The sequence below is a fragment of the Ranitomeya imitator genome, chromosome 1 (genome assembly GCF_032444005.1).
Source record: "Ranitomeya imitator isolate aRanImi1 chromosome 1, aRanImi1.pri, whole genome shotgun sequence".
Classification (NCBI taxonomy): Eukaryota; Metazoa; Chordata; class Amphibia; order Anura; family Dendrobatidae; genus Ranitomeya; species Ranitomeya imitator.
In genome coordinates this window covers 841,698,646-841,723,316 of record NC_091282.1, presented here as the reverse complement: position 1 = coordinate 841,723,316, position 24,671 = coordinate 841,698,646, and the positions used below count along the sequence as shown (strand labels likewise).

The window sequence follows — 24,671 nt, the reverse complement described above, 5'->3', positions numbered from 1 at the left end:
CCTTTTGCTTTGATGACTGCTTTGCACACTCTTGGCATTCTCTTGATGAGCTTCAAGAGGTAGTCACCAGGAATGTTTTTCACATCACAGGTGTGCCCTGTCAGGTTTAATAAGTGGGATTTCTTGCCTTATAAATGGTGTTGGGACCATCAGTTGTGTTGTGCAGAAATCTGGTGGATACACAGCTGATGGTCCTACTGAATAGACTGTTAGAATTTGTATTATGGCAAGAAAAAAGCAGCTAAGTAATGTAAAACAAGTGGCCATCATTATTTTAACCTCTTTCTGCCATTGGACGTACTATTCCGTCCATGTGGGGTGGGTCTTACTTCTCAAGGACGGAATAGTACGTCCAGCGCGATCAGCCACGCTCACGGGGGAGCGCGGCCGGATGTCAGCTGACTATCGCAGCTGACATCCGGCACTATGTGCCAGGAGCAGTCACGGACCGCCCCCGGCACATTAACCCCCGGCACACTGCGATCAAACATGATAGCAGTGTTCCGGCGGTATAGGGGCTCCCTGCGTGCTTCCCTGAGACCCTCTGAGCAACGGATCCAAAATGGCTGCTGGGCTGCATCCGGGTCCTGCAGGGAGGTGGCTTACAAGCGCCTGCCCAGAGCAGGCACCTGTAAGCCTGGAGCTGTGCACGTCAGATCGCTGATCTGACACAGAGCACAGCAAAGTGTTAGATCAGCGATCTGTCACTTTACTGTGATGTTCCCCCCTGGGGCAAAGTAAAAAAGTAAAAAGAAAAATTCCTAAATAAATAATTAAAAAAATGTATATTGTTCCAATAAATACTTTCCTTTATCTAAATAAAAAAACAAACAAACAATAAAAGTACACATATTTAGTATCGCCACGTCCGTAACGACCCGACCTATAGAACTGTCCCACTAGTTAACCCCTTCAGTGAACACCGTAAAAAAAAAAAAGCAAAAAAACCGCTTTATTATCATACCGCCGAACAAAAAGTGGAATAACACGCGATCAAAAAGACGGATATAAATAACCATGGTACCGCTGAAAACATCATCTTGTCCCGCAAAAAACGAGCCGCCATACAGCATCATCAGCGAAAAAATAAAGTTATAGTCCTCAGAATAAAGTGATGCAAAAATAATTATTTTTTCTATAAAATAGTTTTTATCGTATAAAAAGCGCCAAAGCATAAAAAATGATATAAATGAGGTATCACTGTAATCGTACTGACCCGAAGAATAAAAGTGCTTTATCCATTTTAGCAAACCCGGAACGTTATAAACTCCCCCCCAAAAAAAAAGAAATTCATGAATAGCTGTTTTTTGGTCATTCTGCCTCACAAAAATTGGAATAAAAAGCGATCAAAAAATGTCACATGCCCGAAAATGTTACCAATAAAAACGTCAACTCGTCCCGCAAAAAACAAGACCTTGCGCAGGCGTGTACTACGGAGGACAGAGAATGAACTTCAATCCAATATTGCGGCCAGCATGCAGCCAGCGGGTAAGGAAAGGGTGAATCAAACACCTGAAAACTCCGCCCATGTGACCGAAAACCGGTCCCACCAAATTCAGTTGACAGGTTCTCTTTAATCATTTAATAAAAACTACTTTTTATGTACTTTTTTGGTCTCTTTGATGTATAATATGCTATTTTTGGAGTATTTCACCTGTTTATATGTTGTACTGACATATTGGGAGAGTTAAAATTGGATCATGCTCTCGGCCTTTCATAATAGAACGTGCTTTTTTATTATTGTTTGATTCTATAATGCTGTAGATAAGCCCCCGGTCCGACCTGAAAGATAAGAAAAATAAGCTTTATTATACTCACCTAGGGGAGCGGTTCATTTCCTTTGGGTGTCGCAGGTCAGGGTCCAGCGCCTCCCATCTTCTTGCGATGCCCCACTCCTGTTGCTTCATGGCTCCCCGGCATTGCTCTCATGCACAGGCGTACTTATCTGCCCTGTTGAGTGCAGACCAAAGTACTACATGGCGCAGACGCTGAGAAAGGTCAGTACTTTACTCTGCCCTCAACAGGGCAGATAAGTACGCCTGTACAGGAGCTCGATATCGGGGAGCGATGAAGCAACAGGAGGGTGGCGATCATAAGCAGATGGGAGGCGCCAGACCTGCGACACCCATCACCTGTCCACAGAGAAGATAATCCATAATGTCCCACAATGATCTTGATGAGTTTGAGAACAGTCACATCAGTGACTGCTCTCAAAGACAGCCAGCGATACACTCTCAGGAGGTAATTGCTGCTGCAGTGTATAGCACTGAGCTGCTGTGAGAGGTCACTTGAGTTCATCAGCCGATGAGCTCCGGTGATCTCCTTTACGGTACCACTGCTGATTGAGAAAGTTCACCAGAGTTCATCATGAACTCTCGTGACCTCTCACGGCAGCTAAGTGATACAATGCGAGAGCGATTACCTCCTGTCACTGTATCGCCGGCAGCCTGGTAGAGCAGTCACATCTCCTGATGTGACTGTTCTACAAGTGAGATCACCGTGGGACACTCAGGATTACGTGGACTACGGCAGAAAAGTGAGTATATGGTGGTTTATTATTTTTTTTATTTCTTTTTTTCCAAGGAGACATGGGCATCGGGGATTAGGAGTTAAGGTGAGTATATGTTGTTTTTTTATTTTACATTTTTTATAGGAGGGTGTAAGGGATTTAGTGTTAGGTGAGCATAATGTGTTTTTTTTTTTTTTTTTTTTGTTGTTTTTTACTTTGAGCACAGGCAGCGGCTGATGAGAGACTACTTCTCCCAGCAGCGGCTCCTGCTATCACTGTTATCATTCACAGCTGACATAGCCTGATGGGAGGAGTACAACCAAGCTCTCCATTCATGTTTTGTGACTGTCACACAGCCTCGACATATGCAGCTGCGGTGCCAAAAACCTGATTATCGGGAGCACTCCATCGCTGCAGCTTCTTCGGTAATCGCTACAGCTTGCAGAATAAGGAGAGAGCCGACGATATTCGCTCATGACTAGTCACGGCCATCTCTGCAGGGTCACACTGACATCTGACAGCGTGACCCCGAAGGCTCTGATGGCGGTAATATCTACTGGCTAATGTTACCGCCTATCAGAAGCGCTGCACTTGTGTTCCCACGCTGTCAAACAGCCTGGGTAACACCGGCTTTTGTGCTGTGTATGTTTGGTTATATTCGGCGAATATTGCAAATTCGGTGATCGAGAGCCGAACCAAATATTGAAATATTTGCTCAACCCGTAGTAACAACATGTGCGTAAAAATGCATTTTGAAGTAATAACTGTTGTGAATTCCGTTCTGGAGCTCCCTCCTGTGGTTGCTAATGGTATTTTTGTGAGTTCTGCCCTTGGGCTCCCTCTGGTAGTTTCGAGTGGAACTGCTGCTCCTTTAGGTAGCTGTAGCAGCTGCCTTCACTAATCGCCTTGCCTGGGTTTGTTATTTAAACCTTCTCTGGGCTTTAGTCCATGCCTGCTGTCAATGTTCTTGGTTGGATTTGGTTCTCTCCTTGGAATTCTCATATGGCCAGTCTTTGTCTGCAAAAGATAAGTTTTTGCTAGTTTTTGTTTGTCCATTTGTTTGGACTCTATTGCTTTGCAAATATGTCTCTTTTTGTCCAGCTTGTCACTATGTCTTATTCAGGCTAGCTGGAAGCTCTGGGAAAGCAGATTTGCCCCGCCACACCGTGAGTCGGTGTGGAGTTCATTTTTGTAATCTCTGCGTGGATTTTGTAGTTTTTTATACTGACCGCACATTATCCTTTTCTCTCTGTCTATCTAGTTTAGTATTGGCCTCCTTTGCTGAATTCTGATTTCATTTCTGTATACGTCATTTCCCTCTCCATTCACAGTCAATATTTGTGGGGGGCTATCTTTCCTTTTGGGGGTTTTCTCTGAGGCAAGATAGCTTTCTATTTCCTTCTTTAGGGGTGGTTATTTCTTAGGCTGTGAAGAGGTGTCTAGGGAGAGTCAGGAACATCCCACGGCTATTTCTAGTGTTGTTGTTAGGATTAGGGACTGCGGTCAGGAGAGATACCACCTTCTCAGAGCTCGCTCCATGTTGCGTTTTAGCCACCAGGTCATATCAGTGTGGCCTCTTAACCACCAGGTCATAACAGTACAGCAGGCCCGAAATGAATTAAATGCATCTCAAAAGAAGGAAAATAAAGTTCTGAACCATTTTTTTTTCTGTGCTCTGTTCTGTCTTTTTTTTCCTCTTGATATCTGGGTGGTGCTGGATATATGCTCTGGTATGGAGGTTCAGAGTTTGTTTTCTCGTGTGGATCAACTTGCTGCAAGAGTACAGAGTATCCAAGATTATGTTGTCCAGACTCCGGCTTTGGAGCCTAGAATTCCTACTCCTGATTTGTTTTTTGGGGACAGATCCAAGTTTTTGAACTTTAAAAATAGCTGCAAATTGTTTTTTGCTTTGAAACCCCTTTCTTCTGGTGATCCCATTCAGCAGGTAAAAATCATCATATCCTTACTGCGTGGTGATCCTCAATACTGGGCTTTTGCTCTTGAAACAGGGGATCCGGCATTGTTGAGTGTGGATGCATTTTTTTCAAGCGCTCGGATTGTTGTATGACGAACCTAACTCAGTAGAGCATGCTGAGAAAACACTGTTGGCCCTGTGTCAGGGTCAAGAAGCGGCAGAGTTATACTGCCAGAAATTTAGAAAATGGTCTGTGCTCACTAAGTGGAATGAAGAGGCTCTGGCTGCTATTTTCAGAAAGGGTCTTTCTGAAACCCTTAAAGATGTTATGGTGGGCTTTCCTACGCCTACCGGTTTGAGCGAATCTATGTCTCTAGCCATTCAGATTGATCGGCGCTTGCGTGAGCGCAAGGTGGTGCACCATATGGCAGTGTCCTCTGAGCAAAGTCCTGACTCTATGCAATGTGATAGGATTTTGACTAGAGCAGAAAGACAGAAATTCAGATGTCAGAATGGCCTGTGTTTTTACTGTGGTGATTCTGCTCATGCTATTTCTGATTGCCCTAAGCGTACTTGGAGGGTTCCTGGGTCTGTTACCATTAGTACTGTACAGCCTAAATTTCTCTTGTCTGTTACCCTGATTTGCTCATTGTCGTCCTTCTCTGTTATGGCATTTGTGGATTCTGGCGCTGCCCTGAACTTAATGGACTTAGAATTTGCCAAGCGCTGTGGTTTTTCCTTGGAGCCTTTGCAGAGTCCTATTCCCTTAAGGGGGATTGATGCTACGCCATTGGCCAAGAATAAACCTCAGTATTGGACTCAGTTAACCATGTACATGGCTCCAGCACATCAGGAAAATATTCGCTTTTTGGTGTTGCATAATTTGCATGTTGTTGTTGTGCTGGGTTTTCCATGGTTACAGGTACATAACCCAGTGCTGGATTGGAGATCTATGTCTGTAACTGGTTGGGGTTGTCAGGGGATACATAGTGATATTCCTTTGATGTCCATTTCCTCGTCCCTTTCTTCTGAAGTTCCTGAGTTTTTGTCGGATTTCCAGGATGTATTTGATGAGCCCAAGTCCAGTTCCCTGCCTCCTCATAGGGACTGCGATTGTGCCATTAATTTGATTCCTGGCTGTAAGTTCCCTAAGGGCCGACTTTTCAATCTGTCTGTGCCAGAGCATGCCGCTATGCGGAGTTATGTAAAGGAGTCCTTGGAGAAGGGGCATATTCGCCCGTCTTCGTCACCGTTGGGAGCGGGATTTTTTTTTTGTTGCCAAGAAGGATGGCTCCTTGAGACCCTGTATATATCGCCTTCTCAATAAGATCACTGTCAAATTCCAGTACCCTTTACCTTTACTTTCTGATTTGTTTGCTCGGATTAAGGGTGCCAGTTGGTTTACTAAAATCGACCTTCACTAATCGCCTTGCCTGGGTTTGTTATTTAAACCTGCTCTGGGCTTTAGTCCATGCCTGCTGTCAATGTTCTTGGTTGGATTTGGTTCTCTCCTTGGAATTCTCATATGGCCAGTCCTTGTCTGCAAAAAATACGTTTTTGCTAGTTTTTGTTTGTCCATTTGTTTGGACTCTATTGCTTTGCAAATATGTCTCTTTTTGTCCAGCTTGCCACTATGTCTTATTCAGGCTAGCTGGAAGCTCTGGGAAAGCAGATTTGCCCCTCCACACCGTGAGTCGGTGTGGAGTTCATTTTTGTAAACTCTGCGTGGATTTTGTAGTTTTTTATACTGACCGCACAGTATCCTTTTCTCTCTGTCTATCTAATTTAGTATTGGCCTCCTTTGCTGAATTCTGATTTCATTTCTGTGTACGTCATTTCCCTCTCGATTCACAGTCAATATTTGTGGGGGGCTGTCTTTCCTTTTGGGGGTTTTCTCTGAGGCAAGATAGCTTTCTATTTCCTTCTTTAGGGGTAGTTATTTCTTAGGCTGTGAAGAGGTGTCTAGGGAGAGTCAGGGAACATCCCACGGCTATTTTGTAATTAAAGGATATAAAAAGACATGGACCCCAAGATAGTACCAATGAAAGTTATAATAAGCATTCGTAAAAGAAAGTTGCTGCTCTCAGAATTTGGCGACTTTCACCAAATTTTTGTAGCTCTTGAAAGTTGGGGAAGAAAAAGGTCTGTCTCTCCAAGGGGTAGCAATAACCCATTTTCAACAAATATTTTTTAACCAAAAATGCATACTTTTGAATCTAATTTGTTTCTACTAAGATGTAAAGTTGTCCACGATCCATAGGACAAAGGATAACTTACTGATTGCTGCAGATTCAATCGTTGAACTCACCTTCCCCCCCCCCCCCCACTAATTCTGAGAGCAAAGCTCTGACTGAATGGAGCAGAGGTTGAGCATGCAAACCTCTGTTCAATTAATTTGTAGTGGAGCTGCGTATCTAAAGGTTTGTTTAGGGTGGTTTCACATTTGCGTTTTTTTTTTTTTGCGTTTTTGCAGTAAAAAACGCAAAAAAAAGCATGCGTTTTTCCCCTATATTTAACATTAAAAACGCATGCGTTTTTTTGTATTTGTTTTGACGCGTTTTTGCAACGCATGCGTTCTTTTTCTGCATGCGTTGTGTTGCAGAAATGCAACATGTAGTATTTTTAGCGGCGTTTTTTTTTGCCGCAAAAAAATGCATTGCTGTCTATGTAAACGCATGCGTTTTTAACCACATGCGTTTGCATGCGTTAAAAACGCATGCGTTTAAAAAAAAAACACTGATAAACCACCCCACACCATAAAATTGATAAGGGGATCCTACCCCTAACCCTGCCCCTAACCCTAATCCCTTTAAGGGTAGGGGTAGGGTTAGGATCCCTTTAGGGGTAGGGTTAGGATCCCTTTAGGGTTAGGATCCCTTTAGGGTTAGGATCCCTACCCCTAACCCTAGCTCTTTCTGTTTATAGTGAGTTTTTTACTTTATTTTGATGATTGGCAGCTGTCACACATTTATCTGCAGGCGTTTAAAAAACGCAAACGCATGAAAAAACGCATGTAAACGCGTCAAAACGCCGCGTTTTTTTCACCACATGCAAAAACGCATGCGTCAAAAAAATGCAGCGTTTGCACGCTTTTACATGCGTTTTTTTCACCATGTGGTTTTTTTTTTAAAACGCATGCGTTTTGAAACGCAAGTGTGAAACCAGCCTTACATGGACTAGAGACACTAAATGACCGCCAATTGGCAAACATTTACTGACTGGTGGTCGTTTAATTATCTGGCAAACCACGGTAAATGATGTGCACTGAACAATCTGTAGTGTGCATTGGCTGTAGGCTGCCACTGTTCTCGGCAGTGGGAGTCCTGTTTGCACAGGATTATGCACCATTGAGAATGATATTTTGTAGTATGCGAGATGGACTAGCGTTTTGCTCGTTCGTTGGGTGTTCGGCAGCCCCTTTTTACACTGACAGATAATCGTGAAACCATCATTCTTAATGGTTGTTCTGTTCATATTAATCTTTCAAAGTAAGTCTAAAATGTATCGTAGTAGTTTAGGTTGTATATCTTCGGCTCTGTACGCAATGCACAGATTCCAGCTTGAAACATAAATGCTGCAGCATGCAAGTTTATTCATCTGCTGTGATTTGTACTCTAACGATGTATTTCTTTCTATTTTTACAGCCAGTGGAGTCTTGAAAGGTTTTGATCCTCTGTTAAATCTTGTATTGGATGGAACCATAGAATATATGAGAGGTAAATTTTTTGGACTGTTCATTTTTTTTTTTACCCCCACACGACACTGCAAAATCTATATATGTATGTGTGTATAAATGTATATGTGTGTGTGTATATATATATATGTGTGTATATATATATATATATATATATATATATATATATATATATATATATATATATATATATATATATATATATATATATATATACACAAAAAAATAAAGGGAACACTAAAATCTCACATCCTAGATATCACTGAAATTTCCCAGTTGCAAATCTTTATTCATTACATAGTGGAATGTGTTGAGAAGAATAAAACCTAAAAATGATCAACGTAAATCACAACTAATATCCCATAGAGGTCTGGATTTGGAATGATGCTCAAAACCAAAGTGGAAAATTAAGTTACAGGCTGATCCAACTTCAGTGGAAATGACTCAAGACAAGGAAATGATGCTCAGTAGTGTGTGTGGCTTCCACGTGCCTGTATGACCTCCCTACAATGCCTAGGCATGCTCCTAATGAGGCAGCGGATGGTCTCCTGAGGAATCTCCTCCCAGACCTGGACTAAAGCATCCGCCAACTCCTGGACAGTGTGTGGTGCAACGTGACGTTGGTGGATGGTATGAGACATGATATACCAGATGTGTTCAATCGGATTCAGGTCTGGGGAACGGGCGGGCCAGTCCATAGCTTTAGTGCCTTCATCTTGCAGGAACTGCTGACACCCTCCAGCCACATGAGGTCTGGCACTGTCCTGCATTAGGAGGAACCTGGGGCCAACCGCACCAGCATATGGTCCCACAAGGGGTCTGAGGATCTTGTCTCGGTACCTAATGGCAGTCAGGCTACCTCTGGCGAGCACATGGAGGGCTGTGCGGCCCTCCAAAGAAATGCCACCCCACACCATTACTGACCCACTCCCAAACCGGTCATGCTGAAGGATGTTGCAGGCAGCAGATCGCTCTCCACGGCGTCTCCAGACTCTGTCACGTCTGTCACATGTGCTCAGTGTGAACCTGCTTCCATCTGTGAAGACTACAGGGCACTAGTGGCAAATTTGCCAATCCAAGTGTTCTGTGGCAAATGCCAAGCGTCTTGCACGGTGTTGGGCTGTGAGCACAACCCCCATCCGTGGACGTCGGGCACTCAGATCATCCTCATGGAGTCGTTTTATAACCATCTATGCAGACACATGCACATTTGTGGCCTGCTGGAGGTCATTTTGCAGGGCTCTGGCAGTGGTCTTGTTCCTCCTTGCACAAAGGCTGAGGTAGCGGTCTTGCTGCTGGGTTGCGCCTCCAGCTTCTGGACACTACGCTGACAGACACGGCAAACCTTGCCATGTTGAGGGAGGATCTAAAGTGACCCTTCACGGTTGACCTTAGTGATTTTCAAATTAATTAACAAGGCGTTGCCGGCAACTGAGAATGACCAGACGGAGACGTAGCTCTGTTTGGGAGAATCAAAGGAGATTCCTACCCCCCGTTTATTGTTTTGCAGTTTTATCATGTTAGCAAATTCTACTTCAACCAATCAGCATAAGAACACGCTCACAGTTCTTAACCTATAAGAATGCAGGAAAAACTTAACCCATGAAGATACAGGAAAAAACGGAAACTACAGATATGCTCATGTCTTTTTGGCATAAAAAACATATTAACAGGTGCCTCAGTCTTGTTTAGCAATACACCCCTGAGTCTCTTATCTGGCTCGAGTTAGAACACTCAAGGTCTTTATACCAATTATGAACCATAGCCTAGTTGAATAACAAACTTATGAAAAACAAGATAAAATTACTTCATGGCAGCTGTTACCTTTTACCTAATTAAATAACAGAATTTATCTTTAACCAACAAGAAAATGGAGTCAAAGCACAAAATGGAGAATCTTTCTTAATCTGTTCCTTCACAGCCACAGCTCGCATTGATGTGTCATCCTGGATGAGCTGCACTACCTGAGCCACTTATGTGGGTTGTAGAGTCTGTCTCATGCTACCACGAGTGTGAAAGCACAACCCACATTCAAAAGTGACCAAAACATCAGCCAGAAAGCATTGGTACTGATATGAGGTCTGTGGTCCCCACCTGCAGAACCGCTCCTTTATTGAGTGTGTCTTGATAATTGCCAATAATTTCCATCTGTTGTCTAACCCATTTGCACAACAGCATGTGAAATTGATTGTCAAACAGTGTAGCTTCCTAAGTGGACAGTTTGATTTCACAGAAGTTTGATTTACTTGGAGTTATATTCTGTTGTTTGTGTTCCCTTTATTTTTTGAGCATTGTATATTACACCTCATATACGCGAGTATAAGCCGAGATTTTCAGCCCATTTTTGTAGGCTGAAAGTGCCCCTCTCTGCTTATACTCGAGTAATTGTCCCAGGGGGTCGGTGGGGGAGGGGGAGCTGCTGGAGTCGGCGGCTGTCACATCATACGCACCTCAGTCTCTGCACTTCCCTGCTTCTCAGATTGTCTCCGGCGCCGGCAGCTCTTCCTGTGCTCAGCGGTCACGTGGTACCGCTCATTAAAGTAATGAATATGTACGCGACTCCACTCCCATAGGCGTGGAGCGCATATTCATTATAATGAGCTGCCGCCACGGGACAACGGAGAAGCAGGGAAGTACAGAGACCGCACCAAGAGGGAGCATATGACTGGGGATGGTGAGCCATGCGATATTCACCTCTCCGGGGTTGTATTTTGTATGTAGCATCTTATGGTGGCCATCATGAACTGTATGGAGCATTATATGGGGCTCCTGATTCAATATGGATATTCAAAAACATTTAACCTACTGATGTCTCGATTAATTTCACTTTTATTGGTATCTATTTTTATGTTTTAAATTTACCAGTTGCTGCTGTATTTCCCACCCTAGGCTTACACTCGAGTTAAGTTTTCCCAGTTTTTTGCGGCAAAATTAGGGGCCTCGGCTTATACTCGAGTATATATGGTGCGTGCATGTGTATGTGTGTATATGTGTGTGTGTATATATATATGTGTATATATATATATATATATATATATATATATATATATATATATATATATATATATATATATATATATATATATATATATATATATATTATTATACTAGATGGTGGCCTGATTCCAACGCATCGGGTATTCTAGAATAGGCATGTCCTCATAGTATATTGCCCAGCGACGTAGTATATTGCACAGCCCATGTAATATATTGCCCAGTGACATAGTATACAGCACAGAGCCACGTAGTATATTGGCCAGTCACGTAGTATATTGCACAGCCCATGTAATATATTGCCCAGTGACATAGTATACAGCACAGAGCCACGTAGTATATTGGCCAGTCACGTAGTATATTGCACAGCCCATGTAGTATATTGCCCGGTTACGTAGTATATTGCCCAGTGACATAGTATGCAGCACAGAGCCACGTAGTATATTGCCCAGCTACATAGTATATTGGCCACTATTGACGCTGCATAGGCAGCATCAATAGTAAAAACTTGATAAAGTGACTAGCACACTCCAGGGTGTTGTGATGCAAAAAAGTGCGGATTTATTACATACAGTAAATCACAAACGTTTCGGTCGATACTGGACCTTCATCAGTGTGCTAGGTATAATTGTATACTTGTATGGCCCCCAAAACAATAGAATACTCGGATTTGCATCAATCAGACATGCTGGAAAAAAAGGCAACAAGCCGGGAAGAAACAGAACCAGGCTGGTCAACTGACGGTGAGTCAGAATAATAGGTGGCGCTGAGGCTTAAAAGAGCTGTCAGTACGCCGGGACACTAGGGATAAATGCGGAATCCACAATTATACCTAGCACACTGATGAAGGTCCAGTATCGACCGAAACGTTTGTGATTTACTGTATGTAATAAATCCCCACTTTTTTACATCACAACACCCTGGAGTGTGCTATTCACTTTATATTGTATACGTTCAGGTTTGGGCACCTATGACTGTGCACCTCCCCTATTTAGGCTGTGCTTAGCATCTTCTATATCAATAGTAAAAACTTGGTCACACAGGGTTAATAGCGGCGGTAACGGAGTGAGTTACCCGCGGCATAACGCGGTCCGTTAACGCTGGCATTAACCCTGTGTGAGCGGTGACTGCGGGGTGTATGGAGCAGGCGCTGGGCGTTGACTGCAGGGGAATAGGGAGGGACTAATCTGACTGTGGCCGTCGCTGATTGGTCGCGGCAGCCATGACAGGCAGCTGGCGAGACCAATCAGCGACTTGGATTCCATGACAGACAGAAGCCACGACCAATGAATATCCGTGACAGACAGAAGGACAGAAAGATGGAAGTGACCCTTAGACAATTGCTACGTAGACATGCATATTTTAGAATACCGTGTAGTAAAAATTTACTTGGCAACATTATTACCCAGTTCAGTCTGATTATTGTGATAAACTTAACCCCTTAATCCCATATGACGTACTATCCCGTCCAGGTGACCTGGGACTTAATTCCCATGGACGGGATAGTACGTCATATGCGATCGGCCGCGCTCACGGGGGGAGCGCGGCCGATCGCGGCCGGGTGTCAGCTGCCTATCGCAGCTGACATCCGGCACTATGTGCCAGGAGCGGTCACGGACCGCTCCCGGCACATTAACCCCCGGCACACCGCGATCAAAGATGATCGCGGTGTGCCGGCGGTGCAGGGAAGCATCGCGCAGGGAGGGGGCTCCCTGCGGGCTTCCCTGAGACGATCGGTACACGGTGATGTGCTCACCGTGTACCGAGCGTCTTCTCCCTGCAGTCCCCGGATCCAAAATGGCCGCCGGGCTGCATCCGGGTCCTGCAGGGAGCACTTCCGGGTCAGGATCAGGCTGCAGCTGCAGCTCTAATCCTGCCCGGCTGTATGTCAGATCACCGATCTAACAGAGTGCTGTGCACACTGTCAGATCGGTGATCTGTGATGTCCCCCCCTGGGACAAAGTGAAAAAGTAAAAAAAAAAATTTCCACACTTGTAAAAAAAAATAAAAAAAAAATTCCTAAATAAAGCAGAAAAAAAAAAATATTATTCCCATAAATACATTTCTTTACATAAAAAAAAAACAATAAAAGTACACATATTTAGTATCGCCGCGTCCGTAACGACCCGACCTATAAAACTGGCCCACTAGTTAACCCCTTCAGTGAACACCGTAAGAAAAAAAAAAAAAAAACGAGCCAAAAAACAACGCTTTATTATCATAACGCTGAACAAAAAGTGGAATAACACGCGATCAAAAAGACGGATATAAATAACCATGGTACCTCTGAAAACGTCATCTTGTCCCGCAAAAAACGAGCCGCCATATAGCATCATAACCAAAAAAATAAAAAAGTTATAGTCCTGAGAATAAAGCGATGCCAAAATAATTATTTTTTCTATAAAATAGCTTTTATCGTATAAAAGCGCCAAAACAAAAAAAAATGATATAAATGAGGTATCGCTGTAATCGTACTGACCCGAAGAATAAAACTGCTTCATCAATTTTACCAAACGCGGAACGGTATAAACGCCTCCCCCAAAAGAAATTCATGAATAGCTGGTTTTTGGTCATTCTGCCTCACAAAAAATCGGAATAAAAAGCGATCAAAAACTGTCACATGTCCGAAAATGTAACCGATAAAAACGTCAACTCGTCCCGCAAAAAACAAGACCTCACATGACTCTGTGGACCAAAATATGGAAAAATTATAGGTCTCAAAATGTGGAGACGCAAAAACTTTTTTGCTATAAAAAGCGTCTCTTAGTGTGTGACGGCTGCCAATCATAAAAATCCGATATAAAAAACTCGCTATAAAAGTAAATCAAACCCCCCTTCATCACCCCCTTAGTTAGGCTAGGTTCACATTGCGTTAATGGGTTAACGCTAACGGACAGCGTTGCACGGCGAAAATGTCACAATTAACGCCGTGCAACGGGTCCGTTAGCACAACCATTGACAGCAATGTGATTTTCGGGTGTAGCGCATCGCTAGAGCGTGCCATTTTCGGCTCGCGCTAGCAAGGTGCCGTTCTTTTGTGGCGCGCCTCAGACGCTGCTTGCAGCGTCCGCGGCGCGCCCGAGGTCCGATCCCCGATCTTCCAGAGCGGGGACGTTAACGCGACCACTAAACACGACACCTAAAAAGACATTGCGTTAGCGCAATCCGCTAGTGCTAAACGGATTTCCCTAATGCAATGTGAACCTAGCCTTAGGGAAAAATAATAAAATTAAAAAAAATGTATTTATTTCCATTTTCCCATTAGGGTTAGGGTTAGGGCTAGGGTTAGGGCTAGGGTTAGGGTTAGGGTTTGTATTACATTTACGGTTGGGATTAGGGTTGGGATTAGAATTAGGGGTGTGTCAGGGTTAGGTGTGTGGTTAGGGTTACAGTTGGGATTAGGGTTAGGGGTGCGTTTGGATTAGGGTTTCAGTTATAATTGGGGGTTTCCACTGTTTAGACACATCAGGGGCTCTCCAAACGCGACATGGCGTCCGATCTCAATTCCAGCCAATTCTGCATTGAAAAAGTAAAACAGTGCTCCTTCACTTCCGAGCTCTCCCGTGCGCCCAAACAGGGGTTTACCCCAACATATGGGGTATCATCGTACTCGAGACAAATTGGACAACAACTTTTTGGGTCCAAGTTCTCTTGTTATCCTTGGGAAAATAAAAATTTGGGGGGCTAAAAATCATTTTTGTGGGAAAAAAAAGGATTTTTTATTTTCACGGCTCTGCGTTGTAAACTGTAGTGAAACACTTGGGGGTTCAAAGTTTTCACAACACATCTAGATAAGTTCCATGGGAGGTCTAGTTTCAATATGGGGTCACTTGTGGGTGGTTTCTACTGTTTGGGTACATCAGGGGCTCTGCAAATGCAACGTGACGCCTGCAGACCAATCCATCTAAGTCTGCATTCCAAATGGCGCTCCTTCCCTTCCGAGCTCTGCCATGCGCCCAAACAGTGGTTCCCCCCCACATACGGGGTATCAGCGTACTCAGGACAAATTGAACAACAACTTTTGGGGTCCAATTTATTCTGTTACCCTTGTAAAAATACAAAGCTGGGGGCTAAAAAATCATTTTTGTGAAAAAAAAAAAGAATTTTTATTTTCACGGCTCTGCGTTATAAACTGTAGTGAAACACTTAGGGGTTCAAAGTTCTCACAACACATCTAGATAAGTTCCTTGGGAGGTCTAGTTTCTAATATGGGGTCACTTGTGGGGGGTTTGTACTGTTTGGGTACATCAGGGGCTCTGCAAATGCAACGTGACTCCTGCAGACCAATCCATCTAAGTCTGCATTCCAAATGGCGCTCCTTCCCTTCCGAGCTCTGCCATGCGCCCAAACAGTGGTTCCCCCCCACATATGGGGTATCAGCGTACTCAGGACAAATTGGACAACAACTTTTGGGGTCCAATTTATTATGTTACCCTTGTGAAAATACAAAACTGGGGGCTAAAAAATAATTTTTGCGAAAAAAAAAAAAAATTATTTTAACGGCTCTGCGTTATAAACTGTAGTGAAACATTTGGGGGTTCAAAGCTCTCAAAACACATCTAGATAAGTTCCTTATGGGGTCTAGTTTCCAAAATGGTGTCACTTGTGGGGGGTTTTAATGTTTAGGCACATCAGGGGCTCTCCAAACCAACATGGCGTCCCAACTTAATTCCAGTCAATTTTGCATTGAAAAGTCAAATGGCGCTCCTTCCCTTCCGAGCTCTGCTATGCACCCAAAAAGTGGTTTACCCCCACATATGGGGTATCGTCGCACTCAGGACAAATTGCACAACAACTTTTGTGGTCTAATTTCTTCTCTTACCCTTGGGAAAATAAAAAATTGGGGGCGAAAAGATCATTTTTGTGAAAAAATAAGATTTTTTATTTTTACGGCTCTGCATTATAAACTTCTGTGAAGCACTTGTTGGGTCAAAGTGCTCACCACACATCTAGATAAGTTCCTTAAGGGGTCTACTTTTCAAAATGGTGTCACTTGTGAGGGGTTCCAATGTTTAGGCACATCAGGGGCTCTCCAAACGCAACATGGCGTCCCATCTCAATTCCAGTCAATTTTGCATTGAAAAGTCAAATGGCGCTCCTTCCCTTCCGAGCTCTGCCATACGCCCAAACAATGGTTTACACCCATATATGGGGTATCAGCGTACTCAGGACAAATTGGCCAACAATTTTTGAGGTCCAATTTCTTCTCTTACTCTTGGGAAAATAAAAAATTGGGGGCGAAAAGATCATTTTTGTGAAAAAATATGATTTTTTATTTTTACGGCTCTGCATTATAAACTTCTGTGAAGCAATTGGTGGGTCAAAGTGGTCACCACACATCTAGATAAGTTCCTTAGGGTGTCTACTTTCCAAAATGGTGTCACTTGTGGGGGGGTTTCAATGTTTAGGCACATCAGTGGCTCTCCAAACGCAACATGGTGTCCCATCTCAATTCCTGTCAATTTTGCATTTAAAAGTCAAATGGCGCTCCTTCCCTTCCGAGCTCTGCCATGCGCCCAAACAGTGGTTTACTCCCACATATGGGCTATCAGCGTACTCAGTACAGATTGTACAACAATGTTTGGCATCCATTTTATCCTGTTACCCTTGGTAAAATAAAACAAATTGGAGCTGAAATAAATTTTGTGTGAAAAAAAGTTAAATATTCATTCTTATTTAAACATTCCAAAAATTCCTGTGAAACCCCTGAAGGGTTAATAAACTTCTTGAATGTGGTTTTGAGCACCTTGAGGGGTGCAGTTTTTAGAATGGTCTCACACTTGGGTATTTTCTATCATATAGACCCCTCAAAATGACATCAAATGAGATGTGGTCCCTAAAAAAAAATGGTGTTGTAAAAATGAGAAATTGCTGGTCAACTTTTAACCCTTATAACTCCCTAACAAAATAAAATTTTGGTTCCATAATTGTGCTGATGTAAAGTAGACATGTGGGAAATGTTACTTATTAAGTATTTTGCGTGAGATATCTCTGTGATTTAAGGGCATAAAAATTTAAAGTTGGAAAATTGCGAAACTTTCTAAATTTTCGCCAAATTTCCGTTTTTTTCACAAATAAACGCAAGTTATATCGAATAAATGTTACTACTAAAATGAAGTACAATATGTCACGAGAAAACAATGTCAGAATCGCCAAGATCCGTTGAAGTGTTCCAGAGTTATAACCTCATAAAGGGACAGTGGTCAGAATTGTAAAAATTGGCCCGGTCATTAACGTGCAAACCACCCTCGGGGCTTAAGGGGTTAATGTACTGTAGTTATTTCTTCTAAGTGGTGGAAAAAAATTCAGCTATATACGTATATTTAAAACAAAAAATTAGCTTATGAGGCATGTGCCTTTTTTTTTTTTTTTTTTGTGCGATGGACCTTTATTAGAGCTTATATTTTGCAAGGCAAGCCAATTGCGACTGAAACAGTATTTTTGTGTAAGAAACACCGACACTTATTCTGAATTTGGATGAGTAGAGCAAAAAATGTTGCGCCTTTTGAAAGCGTTTTACAACCGTTTTCTGGCATAAAAGCTTTAATAAATCGGTCCCTATATTTTTCGTGCTATTTGGTAGAGAAGAGGCAAACCTGTGCCCAAACTACGCTTCTAAAAAACAAATGGAACTCTTGCACATTACAGTATCACCACAAGTCAATTAAATTGTAGGGAGGATATTAACCCATCCAATTAAAAAGCATTAGCAATTCTGAAAGAAAATGAGTGATGGCGGGTGCACTAATGATGCAACAGCAAGACCGCACCCAAAAAGTTAATGGTTTTGCAGGTGTGGTAGCCAGACAGGTATTTTCTACATCATTCCTCACTGATTCTTTTTTAGTTTTGCATTTTCCTTGGGTCCCTGTCACTACTGGAAGCACGAGGATGTGCCTTCAGCCGATTCAGGTTACACAGGGAGTCTAGCTCCTCCAGGGTACTATATCCCTAAGTGTAGTCTCAAGAAGGTTTGCGGTGTCTCTCGGCACAGTCTCAAGAGCATGGAGCAGATATGTGCACACGTTATAAGAGAAGATACAAATGGTGTTGTAGAATGTCATCCACTCAGGATCAGGACCTGCATTTTTGACTGGAGTAACAGGAGGAGCACATCCAAACAGTCACAAAATAATCTCCAATGGGCTGCTAGTGTGCATCTTTCTGACCAACTGTGATAAACCGACTCCATGTGGGTGGTGCGAGGGATGAACATTTTGAATTTGGGATCTCTGTTCACAGCCCAGCAACACACAGCTCAGTTGGCATCTGCCATTCTCTCCGTGATGATCTCATTCTTCAACTTGATTGCCAATTGCCAGAGAACACCAGAATTGGAAAATCGGTCATGGATGCCCTCTTATCAAAGATTAGAGGAAGTTCACAAATGTGACAGAACATGGAGATTCCTTGCTGACCAGATGAAATCCTCTTAGCCACTGTCACGACAAGGCCAGGCTTAACTCCTTCACGACATGCGCATGTCGTGTCTCCCCCTTTGATGTGGGCTTCGGCGGTGAGCCCACATCTTTCCTGACATATGTCAGCTGTTTTGAATAGCTGACATGTGCCCGAAACAGCCGCAGGTGGAATCGCCATCGACCCACGGCTATTAACCCGTTAAATTGCTGTCAATCTCTGACAATGGTATTTAACATGTGCTTTTGGCCATCGGGACAGAAATCCGCCCACCTGTCATTCCCTTCACATGATCGCGGGTCACCGATGGGTTGGCATGACAACCAGAGGTCTTCTACAGACCTCTATGGTTGTCATTGACGGCTTGCTATGAGCGCCACCCGGCCCCATTCAAAATAGAACCATTAAAAAAAAATCAAATATACACACATGTGGTATCGCCGCGTTCAGAATTGCTCAATCAATAAAAAAAAGGATTAACCTGATCACTAAACGGCGTAACGAGAAAAAAAGTCAAAGTGCCAGAATTAATTTTTTTTTTTTTGGTCGCTGCAACATTACATTAAAATGCAATAATGGGCGAACAAAAGATTGTATCTGCACCAGTATGGTATTAAAAACGCCAGCTCGGCGCACAAAAAATAAGCCCACACCCAACCCCAGATCACGGGGTTTTTTTTTTTTTTTAAAGGAAATCTGTCACCTACAGTTAGGTCCACATATATTTGGACAGAGACAACATTTTTCTAATTTTGGTTACAGACATTACCACAATGAATTTTAAACAAAACAATTCAGATGCAGTTGAAGTTCATCCTTTCAGCTTTCATTTGAGGGTATCCACATTAAAATTGGAAGAAGGGTTTAGGAGTTTCAGCTCCTTAGCATGTGCCACCCTGTGTGGGCAATCCTTTCGTTATGTCATGCTCAATTAAGCGGATAAAAGGCCTGGAGTTGATTTGAGGTGTGGTGCTTGCATTTGGAAGGTTTTTATGTGAAGTAAATATGCGGTCAAAGGAGCTCTCCATGCAGGTGAAGCAAGCCGTCCTTAAGCTGCGAAAACAGAAAAAAAAACATCCAAGAAATTACTAAAATATTAGGAGTGGCAAAATCTACAGTTTGGTACAGAAAGAAAGCACTGGGGAACTCATGAATGCAAAAAGACCTGTGCGCCCACAGAAGACAACAGTGGTGGATGATCGCAGAATAATCTCCATGGTGAAGAGAAACCCCTTCACAACAGCCAACCAAGTGACCAACACTCTCCAGGAGGTCGGCGTACCAATATCCAAATCAACCATAAAGAGAAGACTGCATGAAAGTAAATACAGAGGGTTCACTGCACGGTGCAAACCACTCATAAACATCAAGAATAAAAAGGTTAGACTGGACTTTGCTAAAAAAAAGGCAGCACAGTTCTAGAAGAACATTCTTTGGACAGTTGAAACCAAGATCAACCTCTACCAGAATGATGTAAACATGGCGGAGGCAGTGTGATGGCTTGGGCATGCATGGCTGCCAGTGGCACTGGGTCACTTGTGTTTATTGATGATGTGACACAGGACAGGAACAGCCGAATGAATTCTGAGGTATTCAGAGCCGCCATACTGTGTGCCCAGATCCAGCCAAATGCAGCCAAACTGATTGGTCGTCGTTTCATACTACAGATGGACAATGACCCAAAACATAAAGCCAAAGCAACCCAGGAGTTTATTAAAGCAAAGAAGTGGAATATTCTTGAATGGCCAAGTCATTCACCTGATCTCAACCCAATTGAACATGCATTTCACTTGTTAAAGACTAAACTTCAGACAGAAAGGTTCACAAACAAACAGCAACTGAAAACCACTGTAGTGAAGGCCTGGCAGAGCATCAAAAAGGAGGAAACACAGCGTCTGGTGATGTCCATGAGTTCAAGACTTCAGGCAGTCATTGCCAACAAAGGGTTTTCAACCAAGTACTAGAAATGAACATTTTATTTAAAATTATGTAATCTGTCCAATTACTTGTGGTCCCTTTTAAAAACAGGGTGGCACATGTTAAGGAGCTGAAACTCCTAAACCCGTCATCCAATTTTAATGCGGATACCCTCAAATGAAAGCTGAAAGTCTGAACTTCAACTGCATCTGAATTGTTTTGTTTAAAATTCATTGTGGTAATGTCTATAACCAAAATTAGAAATATGTTGTCTCTGTCCAAATATATATGGACCCAACTGTACTTTTTCGCATATAAGCTTCAGCCACCGCCATCAGGGGCTTATCTACAGCATTCTGAAATGCTGTAGATAAGCCCCCGATGTAACCTGAAAGATAAGAAAAACAAGTTATATTATACTCACCTGGGGGGGGCAGTCCAGTGCTGTCCGGGTCCGATGGGTGTCGCAGGTCCGTGTCCGGCGCCTCCCATCTTAATGCGATGACGTCCTCTTCCTTGCTTCCTTCGCAGGCGTACTTTATCTGCCCTGTTGGGGGCAGCGCAAAGTACTGCAGTGCGCAGGCGCTGGGCTTCTCTGACCTTTCCCGGCACCTGCGCACTGCAGTACTTTGCGCTGCCCTCAACAGGGCAGATAAGTACGCCTGTGCAGGAGCCGCGCAGGAACCAAGGAAGAGGACGTCATCGCATGAAGATAGGAGGCGCCGGACCCGGACCTGCGACACCCATCGGACCAGGACAGCATCGGATGTATCTTTCAAATTACATCGGGGGCTTATCTACAGTATTACAGAATGCTGTGGATAAGCCCCTTAAAGCGGTGGCCGCAGCTTATATACGAAAAAGTATGTGACAAATTCCCTTTAACAAACTTTGGATTTTTTTTTTCACCACTTAGATAAAAAAAGAACCTAGAGATGTTTGGTGTCTAGGAACTCGTAATGATGTGGAGAATCATAATGGCAGGTCAATGTCAGCATTTAGTGAACATGGTAAAAAAAATCCAAAGAAAGGTGTGGAATTGCACTTTTTTTTGCAATTTCACTGCACACCATTGGTTTAATTCAAAAGTACAACTTGTCCCGCATAAAACAAGCCGTGACATGGCCATATTGACGGAGAAAATGTAGGAAGAAGGGAAGCGAAAAACAAACGCAAAAGCGAAGAAGGGCTCCGTCTTAAAGGGGTTATTATGGCCAGTGTGTGCAGGAATGTTCCCCAGGCCGGAATCTAATTGAGAACCTCTGGGATGTTATGTATATGTGCATTTATTAACCTACAATTAGCACCACAGACTGTCCAGGAGCTCACTTGTTCCGTGATCAAGTCTGGGAGAGGATACCTAGAACACCATCTGCCATCTCATAAACTGCATGCCCAGATGTTGTCAGGAGTACATGCAGGGCGTGAGGACCACATTAGTCATATTATGATTTGCTGTAGCCCAATTCGTGCAAAACTAATGCGCCTGTGACTTTGTTTTTTTTTCTTTTGTTTATTTGGATTGTAGTCCTCAGTTGGCTTATGACGCTGACAATATTTTTGAGCAGGGCAGCATAGTCTGACATATATTTTTATAACTAGATGGAGGCCTGATGCTATTGCATCGGGAGGGCGGTAATGTCATGATGGGGCAGGCTTTGCATCGTTGAGAATCTCTCCCCCCCCCACCCCCTCCCATGTGCTCACCCATCTATCCACTCTTTCCCTTTTGTGAGGTAAAATATTGTTTGAAAACAGTCAGTGAAATATTTTACCTGACAAAATTAATCCTCTGTGATCCCCTGCTGTAATGTCAGTATTATATTTTGCTGCGCACGGCGTATAGAGTATGTGTGTGTGGCGCATATGGCTTATACAATGTTTGTGGTGCGCACGGCATATTATTATTTATTATTATAGTGCCATTTATTCCATGGCGCTTTACATGTGAGGAGGGGTATACATAATAAAAACAAGTGCAATAATCTTAAACAATACAAGTCATAACTGGTACAGGAGGAGAGAGGACCCTGCCCGCGAAGGCTCACAATCTACAAGGGATGGATGAGAATACAGTAGGTGAGGGAAGAGCTGGTCGTGCAGCGGTTTGGTGGATCGGTGGTTACTGCAGGTTGTAGGCTTGTCGGAAGAGGTGGGTCTTCAGGTTCTTTTTGAAGGTTCCGATGGTAGGCGAGAGTCTGATATGTTGTGGTAGAGAGTTCCAGAGTAGGGGTGATGTGCGAGAGAAATCTTGTATACGATTGTGGGAAGAGGAGAAAAGAGGGGAGTAGAGAAGGAGATCTTGTGAGGATCGGAGGTTGCGTGCAGGTAAGTACCAGGAGACGAGGTCACAGATATACGGAGGACACAGGCTGTCGATGGCTTTGTATGTCATGGTTAGGGTTTTGAACTGGAGTCTTTGGGTGATGGGGAGCAAGTGCAGGGATTGACACAGGGGAGAAGCTGGGGAATAGCGGGGGGACAGGAGGATTAGTCGGGCAGCAGAGTTTAGAATAGATTGGAGGGGTGTTAGAGGGCAGGCCACAGAGCAGTAGGTTGCAGTAGTCAAGGCGGGAGATGAGGAGGGCATGGACTACGGTTTTTGAAGATTCTTGGTTATATACAGTTAAAATATTGTTTAAAAACAGTCAGTGAAATATTTCACTTGACAAAATGTATCCTCTGTGATCTCCTGCTATGTCAGTATTGTCTTTTGCTTCCTCCCTTGCCCAGGAGATGTGCTATGCTCCGTACACGGTCAGACACGGACAATTTTTAAAATGAACTTTCGTTCTTGGGAAAACCCCTTTAATGTGACCGGCTTCCTCTGCCTGTAGACACGTCACACATCTGCCGCTGGGATCAGCCGAATGATTGTGTGTGTGGTGCGTACGGCGTATACAGTGTGTTTGTTGCGTATGGCGTATACAGTGTGTGTGGTGCATACGGCATATACCGTGTGGTGCGTACGGCATATACAGTGTGTGTGGTGCATACGGGGTATACAGTGTGTGTGGTGCGTACGGCGTATACAGTGTGTGTGGTGCGTACGGCATATACAATGTGTGGTGCGTATGGCATATACAGTGTGTGTGGTGCTTACGGCGTATATACAGTGTGTGTGTGGTGCAACGGTGTTCCGCTGGTGTTACCGCGCAGGAGGCTGCGTACGGTATATAAAGTGTATGTGTGTGGTGCATATGGCGTATACAGTGTGTGTGTGTGGTGCGACGGTGTTCTGCTGGTGGTACCGCGCAAGAGGCTGGTACCACCAGCAGTTTCCATATTGAGACACCAATCACTTGTGTGTCCCAATATGGAAGTCGGTGAACTTCCGCAGCTTGGAATTCTGGGGTCTGGACACATCTGAATGGAACAGGATGTGAAGACATTACAAGGTAAGTATATATTAAGAAGATATTTCAGGATACCAAAAGAGAAGTTAAAGGATTTCTTTCCAAGAACATTTAACTGAGCAGGATGTTATAATTAACTGCTTTTCTGGCTGGTGCCTGTTTAACCCCTCTGTGACCTTAGACGTACTATCCCGTCGAGGTGCCCTGGGCTTATCTGACCCTGGACGGGATAGTACGTCATAGCGATCGGCAGCGCTCACGGGGGGAGCGCCGCCGATCGCGGCCGGGTGTCAGCTGCTTATCGCAGCTGACATCCGGCACTATGTGCCAGGAGCGGTCACGGACCGCCCCCGGCACATTAACCCCTGGCACACCGCGATCAAACATGATCGCGATGTGCCGGCGGTGCAGGGAAGCACCACGCAGGGAGGGGGCTCCATGCGGGCTTCCCTGAGACCCCCGGAGCAACGCGATGTGATCGCGTTGCTGCGGGGGTCTTACCTCCCTCCCTCCCTGCTCCAGCCCCGGATCCAAGATGGCCGCGGATCCGGGTCCTGCAGGGAGGGAGGTGGCTTCACAGAGCCTGCTCAGAGCAGGCACTGTGAAGGCTGCAGCGCTGCATGTCAGATCAGTGATCTGACAGAGTGCTGTGCAAACTGTCAGATCACTGATCTGTGATGTCCCCCCCTGGGACAAAGTAAAAAAGTTAAAATAAAAATTCCAAATGTTAAAAAAAAAAAAAATATTATTCCCATAAATACATTTCTTCATCTAAATAAAAAAAAAAACAATAAAAGTACACATATTTAGTATCGCCGCGTCCGTAATGACCCGACCTATAAAACTGTCCCACTAGTTAACCCCTTC

The 24,671-nt window shown here is 43.8% G+C and overlaps 1 protein-coding gene across 1 annotated transcript in view; it reads left to right on the top strand.

Annotated features, from left to right (window-relative positions):
- The window catches only part of LSM7 (LSM7 homolog, U6 small nuclear RNA and mRNA degradation associated), a 71,022-nt gene that overhangs the window by 32,648 nt on the left and 13,703 nt on the right, over window positions 1-24,671 (top strand). Inside the window, exon 3 of the mRNA XM_069740790.1 lies at window positions 8,069-8,140. Coding sequence (XP_069596891.1) covers window positions 8,069-8,140 — 72 coding nt within the window. The remainder of the gene's footprint in view (window positions 1-8,068; window positions 8,141-24,671) is intronic.